Consider the following 20,815-nt stretch of genomic DNA (forward strand, 5'->3'; position numbering starts at 1 on the left):
ATCTGCATCATTTCCTAATCTCTGTATGTAACCAACATTTGTTCAGAGTTTACTCATCTGTTTCAAAACCAAAATTGACTTCAGTATTTCACCTGATAATCACTCCTTAAATTCTTATCTCTATGTTTTTATAGTGTATTGGGATTGTTTACTTACGACCTTTAATCAGAATTGTTTTGTATGTTCTATGACTGTTATGTCTTGTTATGATCGAGTCCTGTGATGGTTTAACTATGTACTAAAAATATTGCTGTAATGCTGAATAACTTCCTAGGGATTTTATTGCTGACTAGCCACGTAAACTCTTCTAGTCTTTTCGAGAAAATTCCAGTGCGTTACGTACGATAAGTAATCGTGTAAGCATGATTTGCAACTTTTGACATTGCGATGGTTCATAAAAGCAGGAAACAATCATCGTGAGTCATTCTGGCGAGAGAAACCGACCAGACAGTGCCGTTAGAATGGAGTTTCCACGTTTGGGAGAGAGCTGTTCGAACTCTTCCTGCAATAAATTTGGTAAGCTTTTTAAAGTATGAAATGTGGGTTTAGGTTAACTACTTCAACAAAAAAGTAAAAGAGCAGATCGGAGGCTTTTGCGAACTAGAGAAATGATAAGCTTTCTAATCATTTTCTAAAAGGGCATTGTGTTACTTCAAGTAGCTTTCCATTTTAATGACCATTTGGGTTAGATTTTCACATTTATAATGCTGTGATGTGATAATGATCGGTTGGGTTAGGTTAGCTATACTATTTAAAATTAAAAGAAACGGTGAGGACGTTTGGTTAAGTTAGGTTAGCTGTATTTGATGTACTTAATAGTGTGGATGGTTGGTTCGATTTGGTTAGCTAGGTTAGTTTAGTTACATTTAAATTACTTTAAGATAGTGTACATGGCTGGTTTAGTAACCTTCATTTTAAAATACTGTAAAATAATTTGAATGGTGGGTTTGGAATTACCAATTTAAAAATAGTTAAAATATTAGGTTTCCTAACAACCATTGAAATTATCGGTAATAGTTCCATATAATGTAGTCAAGTTTATCTCTTGATCCTGATGGTATGATTCTGTATATAATAATACTGTGGTACATGTTGCTTGCCATTTTAATCTAGTCCGTCAAAAGATCCTAGACATGACAAAAACTTGTGATGCAACAATTAATTATGATTGTAAAATGCATGTAAGAAAAAACTTCCACAAGATTTGATATAATTAGTTTGTATTCACAATTTGGTTTATTTCCAGGATCTTTCGATGTACTGAATGAAAACAGCAAGTATTATGGGTACTTACGTATTAAGGCCACCGCAGCTACAGATTTTGCGGTTTTTAAGTGCCGCCAATCTACACCTAACATATTTGCAACAAATCATAAAATAAAACACTTTATTTAAAATCAAAAACTTTCAAAATTCAAAACATTTTATTTAAAAACAAAGTAGTCAATCAGATGGTTGGGTTATGTCAGCTAAATTAAAAATACTGTAAACCAGTGTGCAAGGTTGGTTAGGTTAGCTTAGCTACATTAAAAAATACTCTAAAATGTCTAAATGGTTAGGAATTCCCTATTAAAATTTGGCAAAACTAACCAACCAAAGGCAACTTCTGCTGCGGTGGCATTAATATATAAGTAGGTACTGTATTATGTACCACAGGATCAATTTATTCAGGATCATGCCATTAGGATCAAGGGATAGACTTGGATACGCAGTACGAAACTTTAATCTGATTTTTCGAAGTAGTAAACTTTAACCAATAATTCTCACGATTCTACAATGTTTTAAATGTAGCTATCGTAATCAAATTAACCGTTAAAATGGTAAACTACCAGTGAGCTACTTAACATATCAAAGATACCATTTACAGAATCATTAGAAAAATTGCCAGGAACTTAAAAAAAAAAAAATTTTTTTTCTGTCTTTGTCTGTGTCTTTTCTCACATTTAAACTAAAAGGGTGTGTGTCTTAATTTGTACTCGTAAAGTACATGTAAGGGACTACAAATTTCAGACAGACACTATGCTTAGGTTAGAGATAGGTTCCAGAGATAACTGTGGACAATAGGAACTTATCTGTATGATTTGACTGTTATAATTGTTATTTTGTTGAGCCATTTTGTGATATTGCAAATAGGTTTGCACCTCGTGGTAGTGGGTGAAGGTGATGAATGTTAACGGGTCCTTAAAAAACTCCTTAATGTTTGATTGCACGAGAGGGCAGGTACCATGAATGTGCAACATCTCACAGCCAGCGAGGTCATGAGAGGTGACAACCCACAACCACACAGTAGGCACAACCTGAAGCTAGGATCCATCCCAGGATCGCTGGAAGTGACTTGTGGAAACACGATGTTACCGCCCCGTTGCCTTACTCCAGCAACACTGCGGTCAACAATCTGTCCTTAGATGGCAGAGTGGCGCAGGTAAATTGTTACCGCCCTGTTGCTTTACTCCAGCAACACCCCGGTCCACAACAAAATGAGAATGGTCGGATCAGGATTCGATCTTGGATCCTCTGGAGAAAGAGGCTAGAGCCTTACTACCGTGCCACCTCGTTCCATGCCGACGTCAGGCTTGATTAGTTTATGAGCTGAGAGTTCAGCAGCAAAGTTGTGTGGAGCGTACCGTGTGTAAAATTGGAAATCTTTCTCTAAATTTGCATTTTTGAACTAGTGCAATGATTTCACGGCTTTGATGAATTGTGTGGAATTTCTGTCTTCCAGATTTCCTTCCGCTGAAGTGTGATGCCTGCCAGAAATTATTTTGGTGAGTGATGGTTAAAACTTGTCGTTCAGTTAAGAGTTTCGTTCAGGAAGTTGGCGTGACTGGTTTGGATTGTCCAGTTGCCCCGATTTTTGGCTGTCCGCAGTTTCCCAAAGATGTTTCAGGCAAATCCGGGAATTTTTCCAAATACCCTCACTATGTTCGCTTCTGGTGGCCTTGTAGACATAACGTAAAATCAGAGGCGTTATTGGTGCAACTTCGTTACTGCAATCACTTTGGGTGGAGTCTAATATACCTATTTATTTTGGGAATCATTATTCAGTAATGTAATGGGTATTTAGGTTGTTGAAAAAACATAATTAACTTAGAAATAAATGTAAATTCCGAAGACGAACTGAAATGTAGGTATTTCTTACGAGAGGGATGCATTGGAAAAGAAGGAAATAAAATTAGGAAGATTGATTTATTTACTCTTGATGTTTTCTTGATCATTCTGTAAATGGGCATTGTAATATTTCAAGAATTTTACTGGTAGTTCATTGTTCTAACAGTTCGTTGGATTGAGTTTGCTACATTTAAAATACTGAATGCATTTGCGGGACAAGAAACGAACCTTAGCTCATGTTCCATTTTTGAGAATTTAGTTTTCCCAGATGTGCCTCTCTTGTAACAAGTTTCCCAGAAATCTTCAGAATGTGCCTAAGCAGCTGCCAACTGCGTAGTCAATTAATTTAGGGTCTTTAAGAGTGGGCTGTTTAGTCTTGATCAGATATTTGTTTCCCTCCACATGACGGCAAGTGTTTGGGTTATCCCTGTTTATTTAGTTATTCCATTTAAAATTCTGGGGACGCTGTTACTTCCAGATTAATTTTGTTAGTCGAAACTTGGAATATGAATCTAATAATGTACAACTCAATCTTTCACTTATGGGTCATTCCATATGAAATCAACCAGAGGCCTTAACCTCTACACCTTAGATTTTCATGTTTTTTTGTATATTAGTATTATCAACTAAATACATTATAAATCTATTTTTTTTTTAAAGTTTTTTTTTCAAGTAGTTTTTTTTTTTGTATAAATTTTTGAAAATTGCAAATATAGCCAATTTTAGCAATGTTTTGGATCACTCAAATACTTGTAGGTTTCCAACCAATGGTGCTAGAAGGCTGTTGACAGCTAATTTTAAAGGTCATTGAATGGGCTTCAATATGTAACATGACCAACTTCAGAAAAAATAATATTTTTAATTGTTTTCAAAAATTTTAATATTGAATTTCTAAAAAACACCATTTTCTATTTTTTTAAAAAAAAAGTTTGTTATTCCTACATAGTTTTGTGCCAAATTTCAAGGTGGAGAATCAATGGGATCATGAGTAAATAAAAATGAGAAATTAAGTAGATGCTTAAGGGGCCATGGTAATCAATAAATGCTTTAAGCGTCATTTGGATGTTAAAGGTTTTTGAAAGACAACATTGAAAAACTGCAAAACAACAATCCTACATAATGTTATTTGCCAACTTTATTAGCAGATGTCCTAAAATGACAATTCTCGAGCGTTGTTTCTACTGCAGCAATTAAATGTTCGAAATTACAGAGGCAGAATTTTTGGCTTCAAATAACCTTCAGTTTTTAATTAATGCATTTAGCTCTTGTATAGATACCATGCCGCCTTAAGAAATAGTTGCAGCAAGGAAAAGTACCATAATTTTACTTCAAATTTTGACTTAGTAAAGTATTCAAATTGTATTGTTATAGACTAAAAATTTTTTTACAAAATATAAAACAAGGATAAAAAATCTTACCTTACATTCATCCAGTGTCCTTTGATTAAACATTTGATCAATATGATAATACAATACACGTGATCTTGCCGAACAGATGTAGCCTAAATTCAAAGCACATGATCTTGAGCCATTCCATTTCAATTCAGGCAGGAGCGTGTCAGGTCACCATCTCGGATTTGCTTTAAAAAATTACAGCAGTTACAACCAGTGCAGACAAGAAGTATGCCAAAAGGATTTTGTCCCAAAAAAATTTTTCCCCATGTTATAGCCTTTTGAAGTTGGTTCGAAATCAAAAAAGGTGGAAAAAGGGGTGTTTTTTAAATGAGCGGCATTTCAAAACTATTATACTGATTTTGTTGATTTTTTTTTATTTTGTACCTATTATAGTGAACTACAGAGTGGAATAGTTCCAATGAGCCCAACGACAATATCTTTAAGGGGGGGAAACTAAAGAATTTGGCAAAAAATTTGAATTTTTTTGAATTTTCAAAAAAAAAAATTATGTGGAATAATCAATTTTCATAAAAAGTAATTCTGGTAATATGTGGACCTATTACAGTAGTTTTACAGGAAAAATTGTTTTTAATTCTATGATGCATGGAATTATTAAAATTTAACTTTAAAATTTTCAAAATTTGACAAAAGTGCCATTTTTGATTGAAAATTACTCAAAAATCCCATATTTTAAAAATCTGAAAATTTGTAACTTTGTAGTCCTCACCTTTAGTAATAGCATGCACTTTGTTGGATAGTGTGTTTTTGCCTGTAAACATTTCTAGAATTTTTTGAAAATGTAATTTTCTTACATTTTCTAAGGTCTGCACACTCAATTAACAAATGTTTTGTTAGTTTCCAAAAAGTGAGATGTAATTTGTAAATTGGGGAAACCTTGGGAATTACAAAAGGACAGTCTGTGTATACATTATCACATTAACATAATATGCACAATACATATACACACATATAATACATATGCATACTCTTTAACTTGCATGAAAACCAAAATTTCAAAGTAAAATTGAAACCAACAATATGTACCTATAATTAATTATATGTAGACTGCTTACCCTTCCTCAACTATATGTAACATATATTGACAAACTTCCTAAAATATTATTTGGCTGATTAAAGACAGTAGATCTGCTGAATCTTCATCAACTCAGCTTTGTCGAAAGTGTGGAGTCTTGCTGATTGTCCAAGTGGAGTAGGATTGCTTACTGCTAACAAAACATTTTGTAGTGGCACCGGACATTCATCCTTCTTCTTTCCAGATTCCTGTGGCCACTGAAACCCTTTAGCTGGACCATGGGGATGCATAAAAGACACTGTCATGTCGTTCAACTCTTTAGATATACCAGTGATCTGTCCCATCCACCAATTCTGATCGTATACACAAGCAACGAACTGGCCTACTTGGAAATCATTTATTGAATAATGTGTTTTAATCTGGTTAGATTGTACAACTATTTCTATTTTATCTTTAATTGTGCGTCCCATGTATGTCTCATTTTTAATCAGCCAGTAATGTTTAGATTGTATTCCAACAACTGGTTTTACAGTAGCCCATTCTTTTTCCTTAGATGACCTATACGTTTGAATTGTTTTACTTTCAAGAGCCAATAGAGTTATCTTTGGTACAAGGTTACCTACTTCAGCAACAAATGAAGCAGAATCTCTAATGGCATTAACACACTCTGCCCGAAGATTGAACTTAGTTGCAAAGTGTTTACACAAACCACCTATTGCATCACATGCACTTTTGCCATGCCCTGTAGCAGAAAAAATCCATTTTTTTTCAACAGTTTGAGTATTTTTACATAGTTCATACAGCTGAAACCTATTTTTGAAATGTCCAGCTGCCCCATCTGTAATGTACACTATTGAACTCAAAAGTTCTAACTGACAAAATTTTGAAATTTCCAGTTTTATAACCTCTAAAGCACAGAGAACGTGAGCAGAGTCGTGAGCTATATCATCAGATACTATAACAAAACTTCTTATTTCCGCACCAAAGTATGCAACACAGGTAAACATTGAAAGCTGATCAGTTTGCCAGTGGTAAGTTTGGATTTCATCAGGCAATACAACTGACCAGTTCTCAGCAAAATCAAAATGTAAAACAAGAGCATTATTTTGTTGGACAGAACTTCTTGCTTCAGCTATTCCTTCCCTTTGTATTTTCCTAATGTAACTGTGAGGAATAGCTTTTTTAACCCAATGCCTTACATGTTCCAGAAAATTATTTACAGATACAGTTTTTTTTATGAGGTCACCATGTTCCCAAATCGCAAATGTAACTTCTTCCCCTTCATCCAAGCCAAAGTTTTCAACAGTTAATGTTTCTGTGCCAGGACAGTCACCACACTCCTCGAGCCAGCAATCTTCATTCCTTGTTTCGTCACACAAACACTTCAGTAGAAGATAGTCTTCATCAATTTGGTTATTTGTTACATTTCGAAGAGCTACACAGATAAGTTGCATGTTACTGTAGTAAATACAAGAACACACAGTCTGTTCTGGCTGAATTTTCACCCATCTTGGTCGTAAGGCATAAAACTTTGAAAGACTAATTTCTATAAGAGGATTATCTTTTTTGAATGCTTTGTATGCCTCTTTGATGGACCTTGTCATGAATCTTTTAACCTTTTTTACTTTCTCTCCATTACCATCCGTAATGCAAATAACATCTTTTTTGTTTGGACTTTCCCTTGAACAGTCTTTACTATCTTCTAGGTAATATGATAATGCTAGATCTTGTACCTGTGTAGGTAAAGGATGTCCACTATAGGGGTCAGGTTGAGCATAAATTCCCTTATTTTTTATAACTGTGCGACATTTATCAATGAGGTACTTTGACACTGAAGGTAATTTTTCCTTCAATACAGTTTTACTAAATGTTTGTGGTACCAATGTTAGTAGCTGTACTTTTCCATTGTAGTTACAAGTATGAAGAGCTGAGTCAATATTCGAAAACCATAGACTACAATTGACACACACAGGCATTTCATCATCAGACTCACTTGAAAGATGCACGTGATATATGTCTTGTAATTTGTTCACAGCAGAAGTTTTTAACTCATCAACTAATTTTATCTTCTTTTTCCTCGCATAACCTTCTCTCCTATCCAATCTCACCTCTGAAGGGGATTTCAATGGTGATACTTCTACATTTAATGTTTTAATGAGACTGCTATTTAAAACACTTACTAGTTCATCCTCCGGAATAAAATTCTCTGATGTGGATGTTTCTTCTGCATCTTCAGCAAGTTCCAGAAATTTCTTTTTATAAAAAGTAACACAGTTGCTACACAAAATATCATTTTTATTTACTGAAACAGATACACCCACAAACTTTTGAATATCTGCTAAATCATTCACCTTACACATCCTCACACATTTACTTTTATACACACTTTTTTTGTGCCTTTTAATGTAGTCCACACATTTAATTCTCTCCGTACTATGAAAGTCAGACATGATTTAGTTCACTAGCTGAACATCACCCATGAACACACACAACACAACTGTAACAGCAAAAGTTTGGGAATTCCCTTGTAGTCTTGTAGTTGATTCCCCTATGGTCACCAGGGATTTCCCTCAAGCTACCAGGGATTCCCCTTACAGCAAGCGCCTGGGAATATTCAGATAGGGACTCCCCCTTCATATTTCCCAAGGTTTCCCCTCATACAAAACCAGTTACAAATTATCACATACTATTTAGATACCAACAAAACATTTATTAATTGAGCATGCACAACATACAAAAGGTAATGACATTACATTTTCAAAAAATTCTAGAAATGTTTACAGGCAAAAACACACTATCCAACAAAGTGCATGCTATTAATAAAGGTAAGGACTACAAAGTTACAAATTTTCAGATTTTTAAAATATGGGGTTTTTCAGTAATTTTCAATCAAAAATGGCACTTTTGCCAAATTTTGAAAATTTTAAAGTTAAATTTTAATAATTCCATGCATCATAGAATTAAAAACAATTTTTCCTGTAAAACTACTGTAATAGGTCTACATATTACCAGAATTACTTTTTATGAAAATTGATTATTCCACATAAAATTTTTTTTTTGAAAATCCAAAAAAAATCTAAATTTTTTGCCAAATATTTTAGTTTCCCCCCCTTAAAGATATTGTCGTTGGGCTCATTGGAACTATTCCACTCTGTAGTTCACTATAATAGGTACAAAATAAAAAAAAATCAACAAAATCAGTAAAATAGTTTTGAAATGCCGCTCATTTAAAAAACACCCCTTTTTCCACCTTTTTTGATTTTGAACCAACTTCAAAAGGCTATAACATGGGGAAAAAAATTTTTGGGACAAAATCCTTTTGGCATACTTCTTGTCTGCACTGGTTGTAACTGCTGTAATTTTTTAAAGCAAATCTGAGATGTTGGGTGACCTGGCACATTATCTTGCTAACTGCCTGAATTGAGGTGGAATGGCTCTCTTGCTGAAAGGATGTAGCCTAAGTTATAACTGACAAAACATATAATTGCTTATGAAAAAAATCTGTTTAGTATATATTTAATTATTTACAGTTTTCACTTAGGTTGTGGCATACTTCGTTCAAGCAGGCGTAATGTCTCTATAATCTTGCTAGTTTGGCATTTTTCAAAAATTTAATACGAAAAAACTACTCAAGATATAAATTTAAAAATATGGATTTATAATGTATTAAGTTCTTATTATCAAAATACCAAAAATCATATAAATCTGAAATCTGAAATTTCTAAATTAATTTTTCATTGGTTGATTTGATATGGAATGACTCATGCTCTTGGGATTTTGCTTGGGAAAAAAAAATAGTCTTTGTGTTTGTCTTGCATTAGCCAATTTTTACCAATATAGGACAAACTAATTATAATTAATCAATTAACTTAGTTTAATCATACTACGAGGATGTATGTTTCTGAGGTTCTGCCACAACAACTCATCATAAAGCTTAACTTGAACAGGTTGTCCCCTAAACAGATGATCAGGGAATAGTCAAGTAAATTGGAATTGGTCGGGAAAAGTCAGGGAATTTACGTGATCTACTGGAAAAGTTATGTAAATTTCACAGCAATAGTAATGTGAGGGGGAAGATGTCCATGCTCCGTTCTGCCATCACCCGGACTCTGAAAGCATTTTCTTTCCAGATGGTGTTTTATTTATATTCATACACAATATGAAATGGCTAGAGACCGGAAAAATTCGCAGGTTCAGTGACCTCCAGGATAGACTCCACTACACTCTACACACCCGGGCAAATGCCAACTGTTCATTGGCTGTTGACTTGTGAGTCGTCTCGACTGGGTAGCCTGTGATTCGACACTTCTATGAGTGAGGGTCTCTAATTGGCCCTCAGTCCTCCAGATTAACAGTGAACCAATGTCGGAAGCAGCACTAAGGTATAATTATTTGAATTGTAGCGTTTCACGAAATGAATCCGCGAATTTTTTCCGGTCTCTAGAAATGGCTTATGCAAGATTATGTTAAAACTATACGAGCTGTGGGGATTGTGGAGGATATACTTTCTTTATTTCAGAAAATAAGTAAGTCGTGTAAAAAATATATATTTGTCAGGGAAATTTGTCATTTTGGTTATGGGAAGTGGAGGAAAAGTCATGGGTATTTGTTTGGACATTTATTTATTTGTTTATTTATTTGTAATTGTAACATGCCAACTAACAGGACAAAGCCTTTGATGGCAGGCACACAATTAGACACAGATACACTCACAATAATAAACGTAAATGAAAAACGCAAAACAATGCAATATAATACAATATGAAAACAAAACACACGTAACAAATACGATAAAACAAAATTCAGATGTTACAATTTGGACAGCACAGAACTAGAACATGCGTGGTCATTGAGAACTAAATTCGTGTTGAAGGTTTGTTCTGGTCGGAAGGAAGAGCTTGTGTGTGTCGCAGCCAGGAGCACTTCCGGTACGACGGCCACGGCTGCCCCGCGGCCTACCGCAAGGACGTGCAGGTCCCGGTGTGCCCCCTGTGCGGGACTCCCGTGCCTGTGGGGCGCGGCGAGCTGGCAGACGCCGTGGTCGGCGCGCACATCGACCGCGACTGCCTGTCCGATCCTGCCAGGCACCGGCGCAAGGTAGCTCCCGCCCTCCCACCCTCCTGCCGTCTCGTGTGCAGGGGCGTAGCAACCGGGACGTGTCCCCCTGAACTTTTTGGGTAGAGGGGACTGTCCCCCCCCCTCCAACTTTCTAGACAGTGATATTTTTATTTTATAATATCATTCTGCCCAACTTAATTTGTAATTTCTTCACTCATCAAATTTTTTATCTTAAGGAAACAATAATAATTTTAACATCGATGTATGATGTATCCCAATGGTTAGATGCAAAAACCGCTTAAGAAGCACTAAATTTGCACTTTTAAAATCAAAATTTTTCCGGTGGAGGATTCCCCGGACACCCCCCCCCCCCTTTCATAGTAAGAGGGGGAATGGGTTTACATGACATAAAATCATTATTTGTCCCCCCCCCCCCCCCCAACTTTATGAACACAGCTACGCCAGTGCCCGTGTGGGACGAGGCGCCAGACCCGTGTTCCGTGGGACTGCCCCATCCCATCCCTTCCAGGTTCTCGAAGTCGTCCCGGGCAAACACTGGGAAAGTTCCTTCAAATAGAGCACGACCGGTACCAGAGTTCCCCGTTCGGTGCGGTGCGTTGCCGTGGAAGCGTAAAGCCCCGAATTGTAAGAACGAACTCTCGTCTCGTCATCGGCACTCCCGTGCACACGCCCAGAAAAACACAACGCTGCTGTACGACTTAGTTACAGTTATGTACACTAGTTTAAGTTGTAGCAGTGTCTGCAGATTAATTCTTGTACAAAATGCTTTTTTTTTTTGACATGTCAGCGTCTAATAAATCGATGAACGCCGACTGCACGGACGAAAAAGTTTCCCATTACGCACATTGTCCCGTTACGCTCATTGTACGCTTGCGCCGCATCTATCTCTCTTCCACTCGATTGGAACAACCATCCATTTGACTTTTTCAAGGCACATTAAACTTGAAACACTCCCATTCGTTTCCTACTTTTCCTATCATCGTCCTATCCTTAACAGAATAACACAGATTGGAAGAAGTTAAATAGCAAACATGTATAAAAGTTATAGTTAAAATAATCTGTTCGTTAAAGTAATAAACATATTTGAATTAATGAGTGCAAATAAAAGTAAATTTATCAATTAAATTGTAGATTTAATTTCACTCCTTTGTATCCATACAAAATAGTGATAATTCAATAAAAATTATTCAATTTTATTCATAAAAGTATGGAATCATTTCATCAATGTTTTGTTCTGACGTTGTCACGTTAAACTATCGTCCGTAAACAGACTTTACAGACAACCACTTTTTTAAATGTCATACAAGACTGCTTTATTTTTATCATTTTTTTTTTGTTTGTTCTGAATTGTTCTGGGTTACCCAGGGGTGTGAGTTACACGGAGCCGACTTGAGGACCACGTTTCCACACACAGGCGTTAGCGATGAAATGAGACGCTCTCGTGAATCCCTACTACCAGCAGACAAAGCTCTGCTTTGGAATGTATCCGTAGAACATCACTGTCGTGGCGGACCGTTTTGAATAACCCCTTTGCCCCTTGTACTCAACGGTGGTCAAGTGGTCAGCCCACTTGCTTTCGCACAAGGCAGTCCGGGTCCCGCTACCAGCGGGGACAGTCCTGAGACGCTTTGCTCGTGGTTAATTGTTGCAGACGTTTCAGTACGGGTAGACACCCGGAAATTTCGCGAATTCATCTAGCGTCAAGCTAACCTTCAAAGCCTTATGTTTCTTCCTACCAACGTTTGCTTCTACATTGGCTGATTTCTTAGCGACAAAAATACAACTTTTTTTTTATCTTGTTAATCGGCTCTCTCTGATTCGCTTACTTCTCTCATAACCGGACGTCGTTGGCCCAAGGTCGCAGAGGGGCGTGTCCAATCATGAACAGCCAATGAATATGAATGTTTGAGACCAAATGAATCCGCGAAAATTCCGTACTTCTACATATGGGCGTGCTGTTCCGTTTCACTTCCGTCCCCTCTTTAATAATAGCCTCGGTGGAAATGTCACGTTTAGTGAATTCATCCCTTTCCTCTTCACTGAGTCTCTGCCTGGACGCAAGTCCAAACATCTTACATGCGTTTCCTCTCCTTCACTTACTTTTCAAGTAAACGCACAGGCAATTTTCACATGAATATTTACTACTTTGTATTACAGTTATGTTAGATTGCAGTTAATTTGTTTGAATAATGTTGATTGGAATATTCTTTGACTAGGGACAAGATCATATGGTGAATTGGGATAAAACCAAAATAACACGGAAAAAAAACACGTCAGTGCACCGTATAAAACCTAATTAAATGCAAGTAATTCACCATAAATGATCAAAATGAAACTTAAATCAAGAAATCAGTGTATTAGCAGAAATTTACTTAAATACAAAAAATTAAACTTTAATGTATTAAATTTAATGAATGTAGTATTGTCGGCATGAACATTGTTTTAAAATGTATCATGTAGAAATTGATTGCAAAAATTAATTTTTTACTTTCTTTAAGCCCTTAATCTCTTATAACATTATTAGTAACTCATTTACACTCCTGATGTTGGTACATTTTCCAAACACATGAAAACACCTGCAAGAATTTTTCTTCATTCAAATAGTTCTTCTGTAGCAATACTTATTAAAAACATTTTTTACTGTAAAAATTCATCTCATAATAGTCGAAATGGTACTATTTTGGTGAAATTAGTATTTAGAAATGTATGAGTCGAATTTTTGTTGAAAAATGCTATCTTTATGAGCCAAATGGATTTATAAAAATAAAAAAAAAATAACATTGAAACTTCCTGCTTGAGAAACGAAATTGTCTTGAAATTAAAAACGTGTAAAATCTTGCTCCCTGCCTGTGTTGTATGTCGCACCCTGAGTACAAAGACTATCGTAACTCAAAAAATTTTGAGTTTGTGAGATATTTTTACCCATAAGCAGGAAAATATCATTATCTAGGCACCGCAAGACTATCGCAAATTTATATTTACTTTTACGGGACTTATGGCAAATAAAGTAGTGTTGCACTCTGGAAAACATTATACGTATAAGACAGGGGTGCCCACAAGTGGGGGTAACGATGCAGACTGCGTCATTAAAATTTCAGGGAGGGGGTTGTAGAAAAGACGAGAAAAATGTATATATTATTTACATAATTATAGCTTCTAATGTGAAAATACGTTTCTGGTGCTTTGATAATTGAAAGGGATCTTGTAAATCAAATTGGCAACCCCGCACTTTCCTCAACAAAAGCAGTTTGGCATCTGTCGGTTCAGGATGGAAATATGACCTGATATGACCAAAAAAAATTATTAGAAAATCAGTTTTAATTAATGAAAAATGTGATAAAATATAATGCTAAAAAAGTATAATATTATAAAATAATTGAGTAAATAATTGAGAAAATGGCATAAAAAATTTCGGGGGGGGGGGGGGCATCATTAGGTTAGGGGGGGGAGTCATAGTGTTTGGGGGGGTGGGGGTGGTCACCTATGTATAAGAATATGTGCAAGACTATGGCAAATGAGTTGTGATAGTGCTGCACTGATTTTTTGAGTTACGATGGTCTTGTACTCAGGGTGCGATATGAGGTGTGGAGGGTACGAGGGTAGTGAAGGCGGTGGCTCGCCCCGGCAGGTGTTTGCCAACAAGTGCGCGGTGAAGGGCTGCCGCGGCAAGGAGGTGGTCCCGGTGCGGTGTCCCGAGTGCAGCCTCAACCACTGCCTGAAGCACCGCCACCCGGCCGACCACCGTTGCGTGGGGCGCGCCCAGGCTGCCCGCAACAGAGCCGCGTGAGTACCCCCGTCGAGGCTTCCCGACTGCGACTCCGGGCCAGTGAGAAACACCCGACCGAAGCTGTTTCGAATCACAGGCCGCTACATTGGGACACCTTCACAAGACGGCAGTCAATGAGAGGGTGACATTTGACCGAGGTGTACGTAGAACTATGGAGTTCATGCTAGAGGTCATTGAACCCGCGAATTTTTCCCGTCCCTACTTAACAGTGTAAATATTAGCTCAGAAAGAAAACTCTTGTTAATTAATTAATTAGGATGTGTTCTTTCCGGACCTGTCTTTCCGCTTGCAACAACCCTGAGAGCAAGCCAATATCAGTTGATGTCAAATGTTAGGTGCCCAGACAGCACAGCCAATTCCACAGTTTCAAAAGGGAACTCTACATACAGAGAAACAACATTCCCTGACGTTTCAGACGATGCCTGTGGCGTACGAGAATTATTGGTTTTGACGCCGCCGATCCATCATTGCCATCCGGGGCAGTAAGCGTGGGCGAGGCCAGAAACTCGCTAAGTGCATAGTAAATCAGGTGCACCCCACACTGATGAAGAATCATTTTAATCGACGGCGGGGGTGTGTGTCTTGTGGGATAAGTTTGGCACACGGGCCTGTGTGTGCGCTGGTAGGTTGTGTAATGGCTAATGGGTTTTGACGGAGGGGGAAGGGTGTTTAAAAATACTTAGAGACCGGAAGAATTCGCGGATTCATTTCGTGATAGGCTGAAATTCAAACACGTGTACAATTCTGCTGGTTCTGCTATTGGCTCGCAGTTTAACTCGAGCTCTCTGGGCCAATGAGAGACTATCGACCAAAGAAGCGTCGAATCACAAGCCACCCAGCGGAGACGCCTCACAATTTAGTACCCAATGAACAGGCGTGTTATACTTGAGAAGTGCAGAGTGATATTGGAGGCTATCCTAGAGGTCATTGAATCCGCGAATTTTTCCGGTCCCTGATAGTAGGATGTTAGTATGTATGACGTCGATAAACTCGGACACTCTAACATCTCTCCTGTTTCACGTATACAGCGTACATAATTAAAAACATTTATTCATTGTGAATATTAGTTGTATAAACTGTGTTTATAAATATTTTCAAGTGTATTTTCAAATGTATTTACATAAGTGAGATTATCTTCGTGTATGTAACATTTTTGTGCATCATAAATTATTACATGATTATTTTATAAATTAGAATAAACATTTTCATTACAAATCTATCTTGATTATTTTACCAAATTATTTTGTTAATTTTATACATGTGTTACATTAATATTGAATACTGAGTATTTATTTTAATTTTTTTAAATTTCATTGAATTTCTACTTTATACCAATTGTATTTATAATATCACTCTATTCCTTTTATTATTTGCATGCAAAATTAAAGTTAGTTTTATGTAACACCAAGTAAGTAAAACTTCTAACGCGTGTACGTAAGTACATGCGGCAATAATTATTTTTTTCTTTCCTGTTCCCTGGTGTTGCTTGTGGTGTGTCTATGAGCAGCACTGTGGGAGGGACGCTGGCCAGTCGGTGTAGCGTGTGCGCTGCGGTGTGTTTGCCAGGGAGGCGGCCCTGTCGCGCACCAAGACGGCCCCCGGCCCGAGGGGGGGCCCCGGGAAGACTACCGCCGCGCCGCCGCCCGTGTCCGCCGTTCAGGGTTCGCTGGTGAGTCGCGAGCCCCCGTCTTTGCTACGTGCAGTGGGGAATCTTGATTTAACGCATCTTTTTGGACGTACACAATTGCCGTTTTGCACTGTTTTGTCGTGGAAAAATTCCGAAAATCAAAAAAAATTAATTAAAAATGTGAAGATAAAAAATTCTCAGAAAACAAGACAGAATCGGTTGATGTCAGACAAACGTAACCGACGACGAGACCAGATGTCAGTCCCCCGAAACTTCGCAACTGTTGTTCATTGGAAATCTTTTGTGTTCGTCAGTGGCTATCATCGTTGTGTTGTGCATAGTACTTTTTTTTATCTTTGCCCACTGTGTTCGTCTGTGTTGTATTAATTTTGCCATGACTTAAGAGGATTCATCATAGGGAAAATAATTCTGCTCTGCCTTTTCGGTAGTCTTCGTACGTGAAGTGGTGGGCGGAAGGTTGAGAAAGTCAGTGGGGAGCAAGGCAGGCGAGGATGGGCTGTCAAATCAGCGGGTGGACTGGGATGCAGGGGGGTTTGACAAGGTCTTACAATGGCTTAGGTAAAGTGGTTGAGGATGACCGTGAAGAAGTAAGGGGGGGGGGGAAGGTCCCAATGTTTCTATTCCCTGCACCAGATTGTAGTTTTCTGTATCATCTTTAGTTACCGCCGCACAAAAAATAAATCTGTGAATCATTAAAAGCTTTCCATAAGGTATCTGTAATGCATGATGAAGTGATAAATGAAAAATAATCACATAAAATTTAAAAATTATATTCAAAATAAAAAAAATGTCAAAACATTGTTTCATAACATATTATTTAGATTTAATACATTTGCAGACCTTTTATAATAGAAACGGGTACAACACTTCTCTTACAGATATACTTAAAAATCGCCTACGCAGTTGTGAAAGTAAAAAATGCATATAAATAGATATACAATTTTATTGACTATACGTTTTTAATAAAATCCGTAACTAGTGAAAAAACTTTGTGTACAATATTCAAACCATACACTTTACATAACAATAACACAATCTATAGTTGTGCAGATTATCTGTGTTAAAGAACGTTTGTAAAAAAATCCTACTAATATTATAAACGCGAAAGTTTGTAAGTATGGATGGATGTTTGTTACTCTTTCATGTAAAAACTACTGAATGGATTTGAACGAAATTTGGCCTACAGCTAGCTTATAACCTGGATTAACACATAGACCCCATATTAATATGAAATTCCATCCCTAAGGGAGTGAAAAAGTGATAATTTCATTTTATAACAGAAAAAATCATAGGTCATAGACATACAAATAGTGAGTGAGTGTCATTTCTCTATGTCTGGCACACGATCATACACATAGTAAGGTCTGGCAAATTAATATTTTTCTCCTTGGTGAGACCAGTCCGCTTAGTGGAGCTCACAGCGGCTAGCAAAATAAAGGCGCTAATAACAGTTTTGTTCTTAACTTCGTCAATAGATAGAGTTGCCTTGAATTTTAAACGCACCATCGTTTGATGCGTTTGTCATGTCTTTAATTTTCGTTTGTTTGTGCCGTATGCGTTCCTATGCCATTCATCCGATTGCGATGAAATTTTGGTGATTAGTTACTGAGACGGTATAACTATTTTTCAATAGTTGGAACACGAATCGTGTCAAAAATGTGTTTATTTCATTTTATATAGCGGCACTTCGTCTGTTTTTGTTGTATAAGTGCGCATGCATGACACAATTTATTTAAATATAAAAGAGAGACAGAGATAGAGTGATATATATATATATATATATATATATATATATATATATATATAGTGAGATAGAGACGGAGAGATAAGTTGAGATAGAGCGAGGTATAGATAATGAAATGGGTTAGATAAAGAGATATACCTATAGATGTATAGAGCTATATAGAGACTTATATATAGAAGATATAGAGATAGTGGAAAGTATATACAGGAAAGCTTCACTATAAAGAACATGAAGGGACCAAAAAATAGTTGAGTTTGTTATACTGAAGTTCTTTATACTGAAACATAAGCATTGTTATAAATATGTATACCGATAAACACATGAAACACCTTAAGTGTACTAAGGTTCAGTATTTCAGTCATTAGTCTATGGCCGCTTGAAGAACCTGTTCACATTGATGCTTTGTCTATGGTCAGGAGACACATTGTAGGCAGAGCTGCCAACCTCAAATCACACCCATCAGTAATGACAATTATATGAAAAAGGTACGCGTAAATCATGCTCAATAAATATTTCCTAAGGAATTATGACACACCCAAGATAAAACAAAGACAATAATATGCAAAAAAAAAAAAAATGAAAAATGTAGGCCTATGAATACAATGAAAATTAATGAATCGAAGAAAAAAAACTAATTGAACAATACAATCATCTGAATATGTAAGAAATATCAATAATTTTACAGGAAATTTTCAACCTTCAATTCGAAGTATTCAAAGTTATACTTTTGAACAATTGTCTTTTTATTTGCTTCTTTTATCCTGGTTGGATAAGAACTGTCTGATAAACAAACAACAGAAGACAAACAAAAGAACTTGTAAACAATAACTATGCGTTCGTTACTTTCCTTTCTTCAGATGTAGCGAAAAAACTACGATATGGATTTATTGCTCGTCATGACTATAAAATGTTCCGCATGTTTCTTTAATTCAATGTGCCCTCTACAGTCATCCCTTCCACCACGTGCAATAGAAAAGTCACACGTACATACATTACAAAACGTGTGGTGTTCCAAAACATTTGAAGACAACAAGCATGGCCATTCTTTTGAATAGTTAGGTCTTAGGTCGAAAGTTTTGAAGAATTGCGTTCTTTTTTTTCTACCCCAGATACACTTTTGTTCTGTCACACGCTTCATTTCTACAACCGGCACTGAAGATCGAAGATCACAACACTATTGAAAAAAGGAAAAAAAATTTCACGCTTGTAGACACGACAAAAACACTATGGTGAAAAATATGACTTCAAAAAATAAATTAAAACAACACAGGTTAGCCAAAGTACCGTACAAAAATTATCGTGATGTAAGTAGCCAAAAAAACGAGAAGTCCGAGAATATGTACTAGTTGTATTGTACAACGGACCATTCCATTGTTATTTCAAAACACGAGAATTAATCTACTCATTTCGACAGTACATGCGCACACACACTAGTTCCGTTATTGTTTTTGTTTACGTACACGCTGTTACGTTTGAATAAGAAAATTAAAAATAAAGCACAAGTTTTTGGATCGTAATTTTTTTCAAAAATTGCCTCAAGGTTGTTCGTTCAAGTGAATATTTTTGTTTCAGGAAAAAACGGACCGTCGTAAAATTCGTTAAGATGAAATAAAATTCAAGGTTATTATATACGTTTTTGGCGGGACCAAACAATGAGTTCGGTTAAGTGAAGTGTTCGTTTAACTGAAGTTCGTTGTACTGGTGCTTTCCTGTATGTAGCTATAAAGAGATAAATAAAGATAGAGAGATAGATGAATATAGATGTAGATAGAGATAAATATATATATATATATAGAGAGATGGATAGATGATTTGTAAATGTGGAACTACTTCAAACATATTACAAAACAAAACTGAATGAGGCATTGCAATGCATGCCGAGCATTAGCTAGATAATGGAATCATTTCAATATTAGTAATCTCTTATTTTTAGCTTTTTTATATATTTCTTTATAAAGTCTAAATTACATACAGACCAGGTAAATAACTATAAACTGGCAGAACAACGTCTGTCGGGATCTGAAAGTGATTTAAATTAATTTTCACATTTGACATTCAAATTAAGAAGACAATTACTAACTACGCCCTGTGTTCAGCCCGGGCAAGGCCGGGTATTGCAGCTAGTATATCATTAACGTTTATTAAAGTACCAGACACTTTTGCATTAAACCAAATAATAAATAATAGTTTGAAAAACTATAAAACACGCTTTTATAGAAAATTGAACTAAAAAATAGAAAATAAATTTTAATAAAATTGAATTAAAAATAGTGTAAAAAATGTATTTTATTAAAAAATAAATAAAGCGTGGGGTGCATGGTGTCAATAGTTATAATTATTTTATTGACAGATATGAGTAGAAGGATTATCATTTTGATAATATATTAATGCTGTAGATGTGATTGCAAACTTCAATAGTAATGCTAGCTTGTGACATAGGTGGTTTTAGCGTAAATAGCTACTTAGGTCATTCTTCCACCAATGTTTATACGGTTAGTACTGTGCACGGCCATTTGACTTTGGGTTCTAGCCGCGTCACATTGGAAGTTATTTCGACGTTGCGGAGTGCATTGCAGCCTCTATCTTTAGGGAAGCAGCAGCAGTCGTTTCTTACCTACTGACAGTAACAGTAAGTAGTAGGTTACTGATGAACAGTAGGTAGTAGGTTACTGAGAGTAACAGTAGGTAAGAAGCGACTTCTGCTGCTGCCCTGAAGATGGAGGCTGCAACGCACTCTGAAACGTCGGAAAGAACTTCCATTGTGACGCGGCTAGAACCCAGAAGACAAGAACATTTATTAAAATGTTTCTAGTTGATTTAATTACTTAAAGTATTTTAGTAAATTCTTGCTTATTACCATAATGTTCCTGATTTGTTATGAAGTCGCCGACATCGTATAATTTCAAACTTACCATACATAGTTTATCAAATACAGACACAAATACAGACTTATTAGTACCTCTGGCCTGCGCCTCTTTTTCCTGTATGCTGATAAAAACAATCTGGCTTTGCTAGACTTCCG

The 20,815-nt window shown here is 36.4% G+C and overlaps 1 protein-coding gene across 1 annotated transcript in view; it reads left to right on the forward strand.

The window, feature by feature from the left end:
- LOC134540569 (AN1-type zinc finger protein 2A) overlaps window positions 1-20,815 on the forward strand; it is a 25,204-nt gene continuing 4,389 nt past the window's right edge. Inside the window, exons 1-5 of the mRNA XM_063383388.1 lie at window positions 1-516; window positions 2,723-2,765; window positions 10,449-10,632; window positions 14,243-14,397; window positions 15,968-16,070. Coding sequence (XP_063239458.1) covers window positions 462-516; window positions 2,723-2,765; window positions 10,449-10,632; window positions 14,243-14,397; window positions 15,968-16,070 — 540 coding nt within the window. The 5' untranslated portion in view covers window positions 1-461. The remainder of the gene's footprint in view (window positions 517-2,722; window positions 2,766-10,448; window positions 10,633-14,242; window positions 14,398-15,967; window positions 16,071-20,815) is intronic.

The sequence above is a fragment of the Bacillus rossius genome, chromosome 17 (assembly GCF_032445375.1).
Source record: "Bacillus rossius redtenbacheri isolate Brsri chromosome 17, Brsri_v3, whole genome shotgun sequence".
In the NCBI taxonomy this organism is placed as follows: Eukaryota; Metazoa; Arthropoda; class Insecta; order Phasmatodea; family Bacillidae; genus Bacillus; species Bacillus rossius.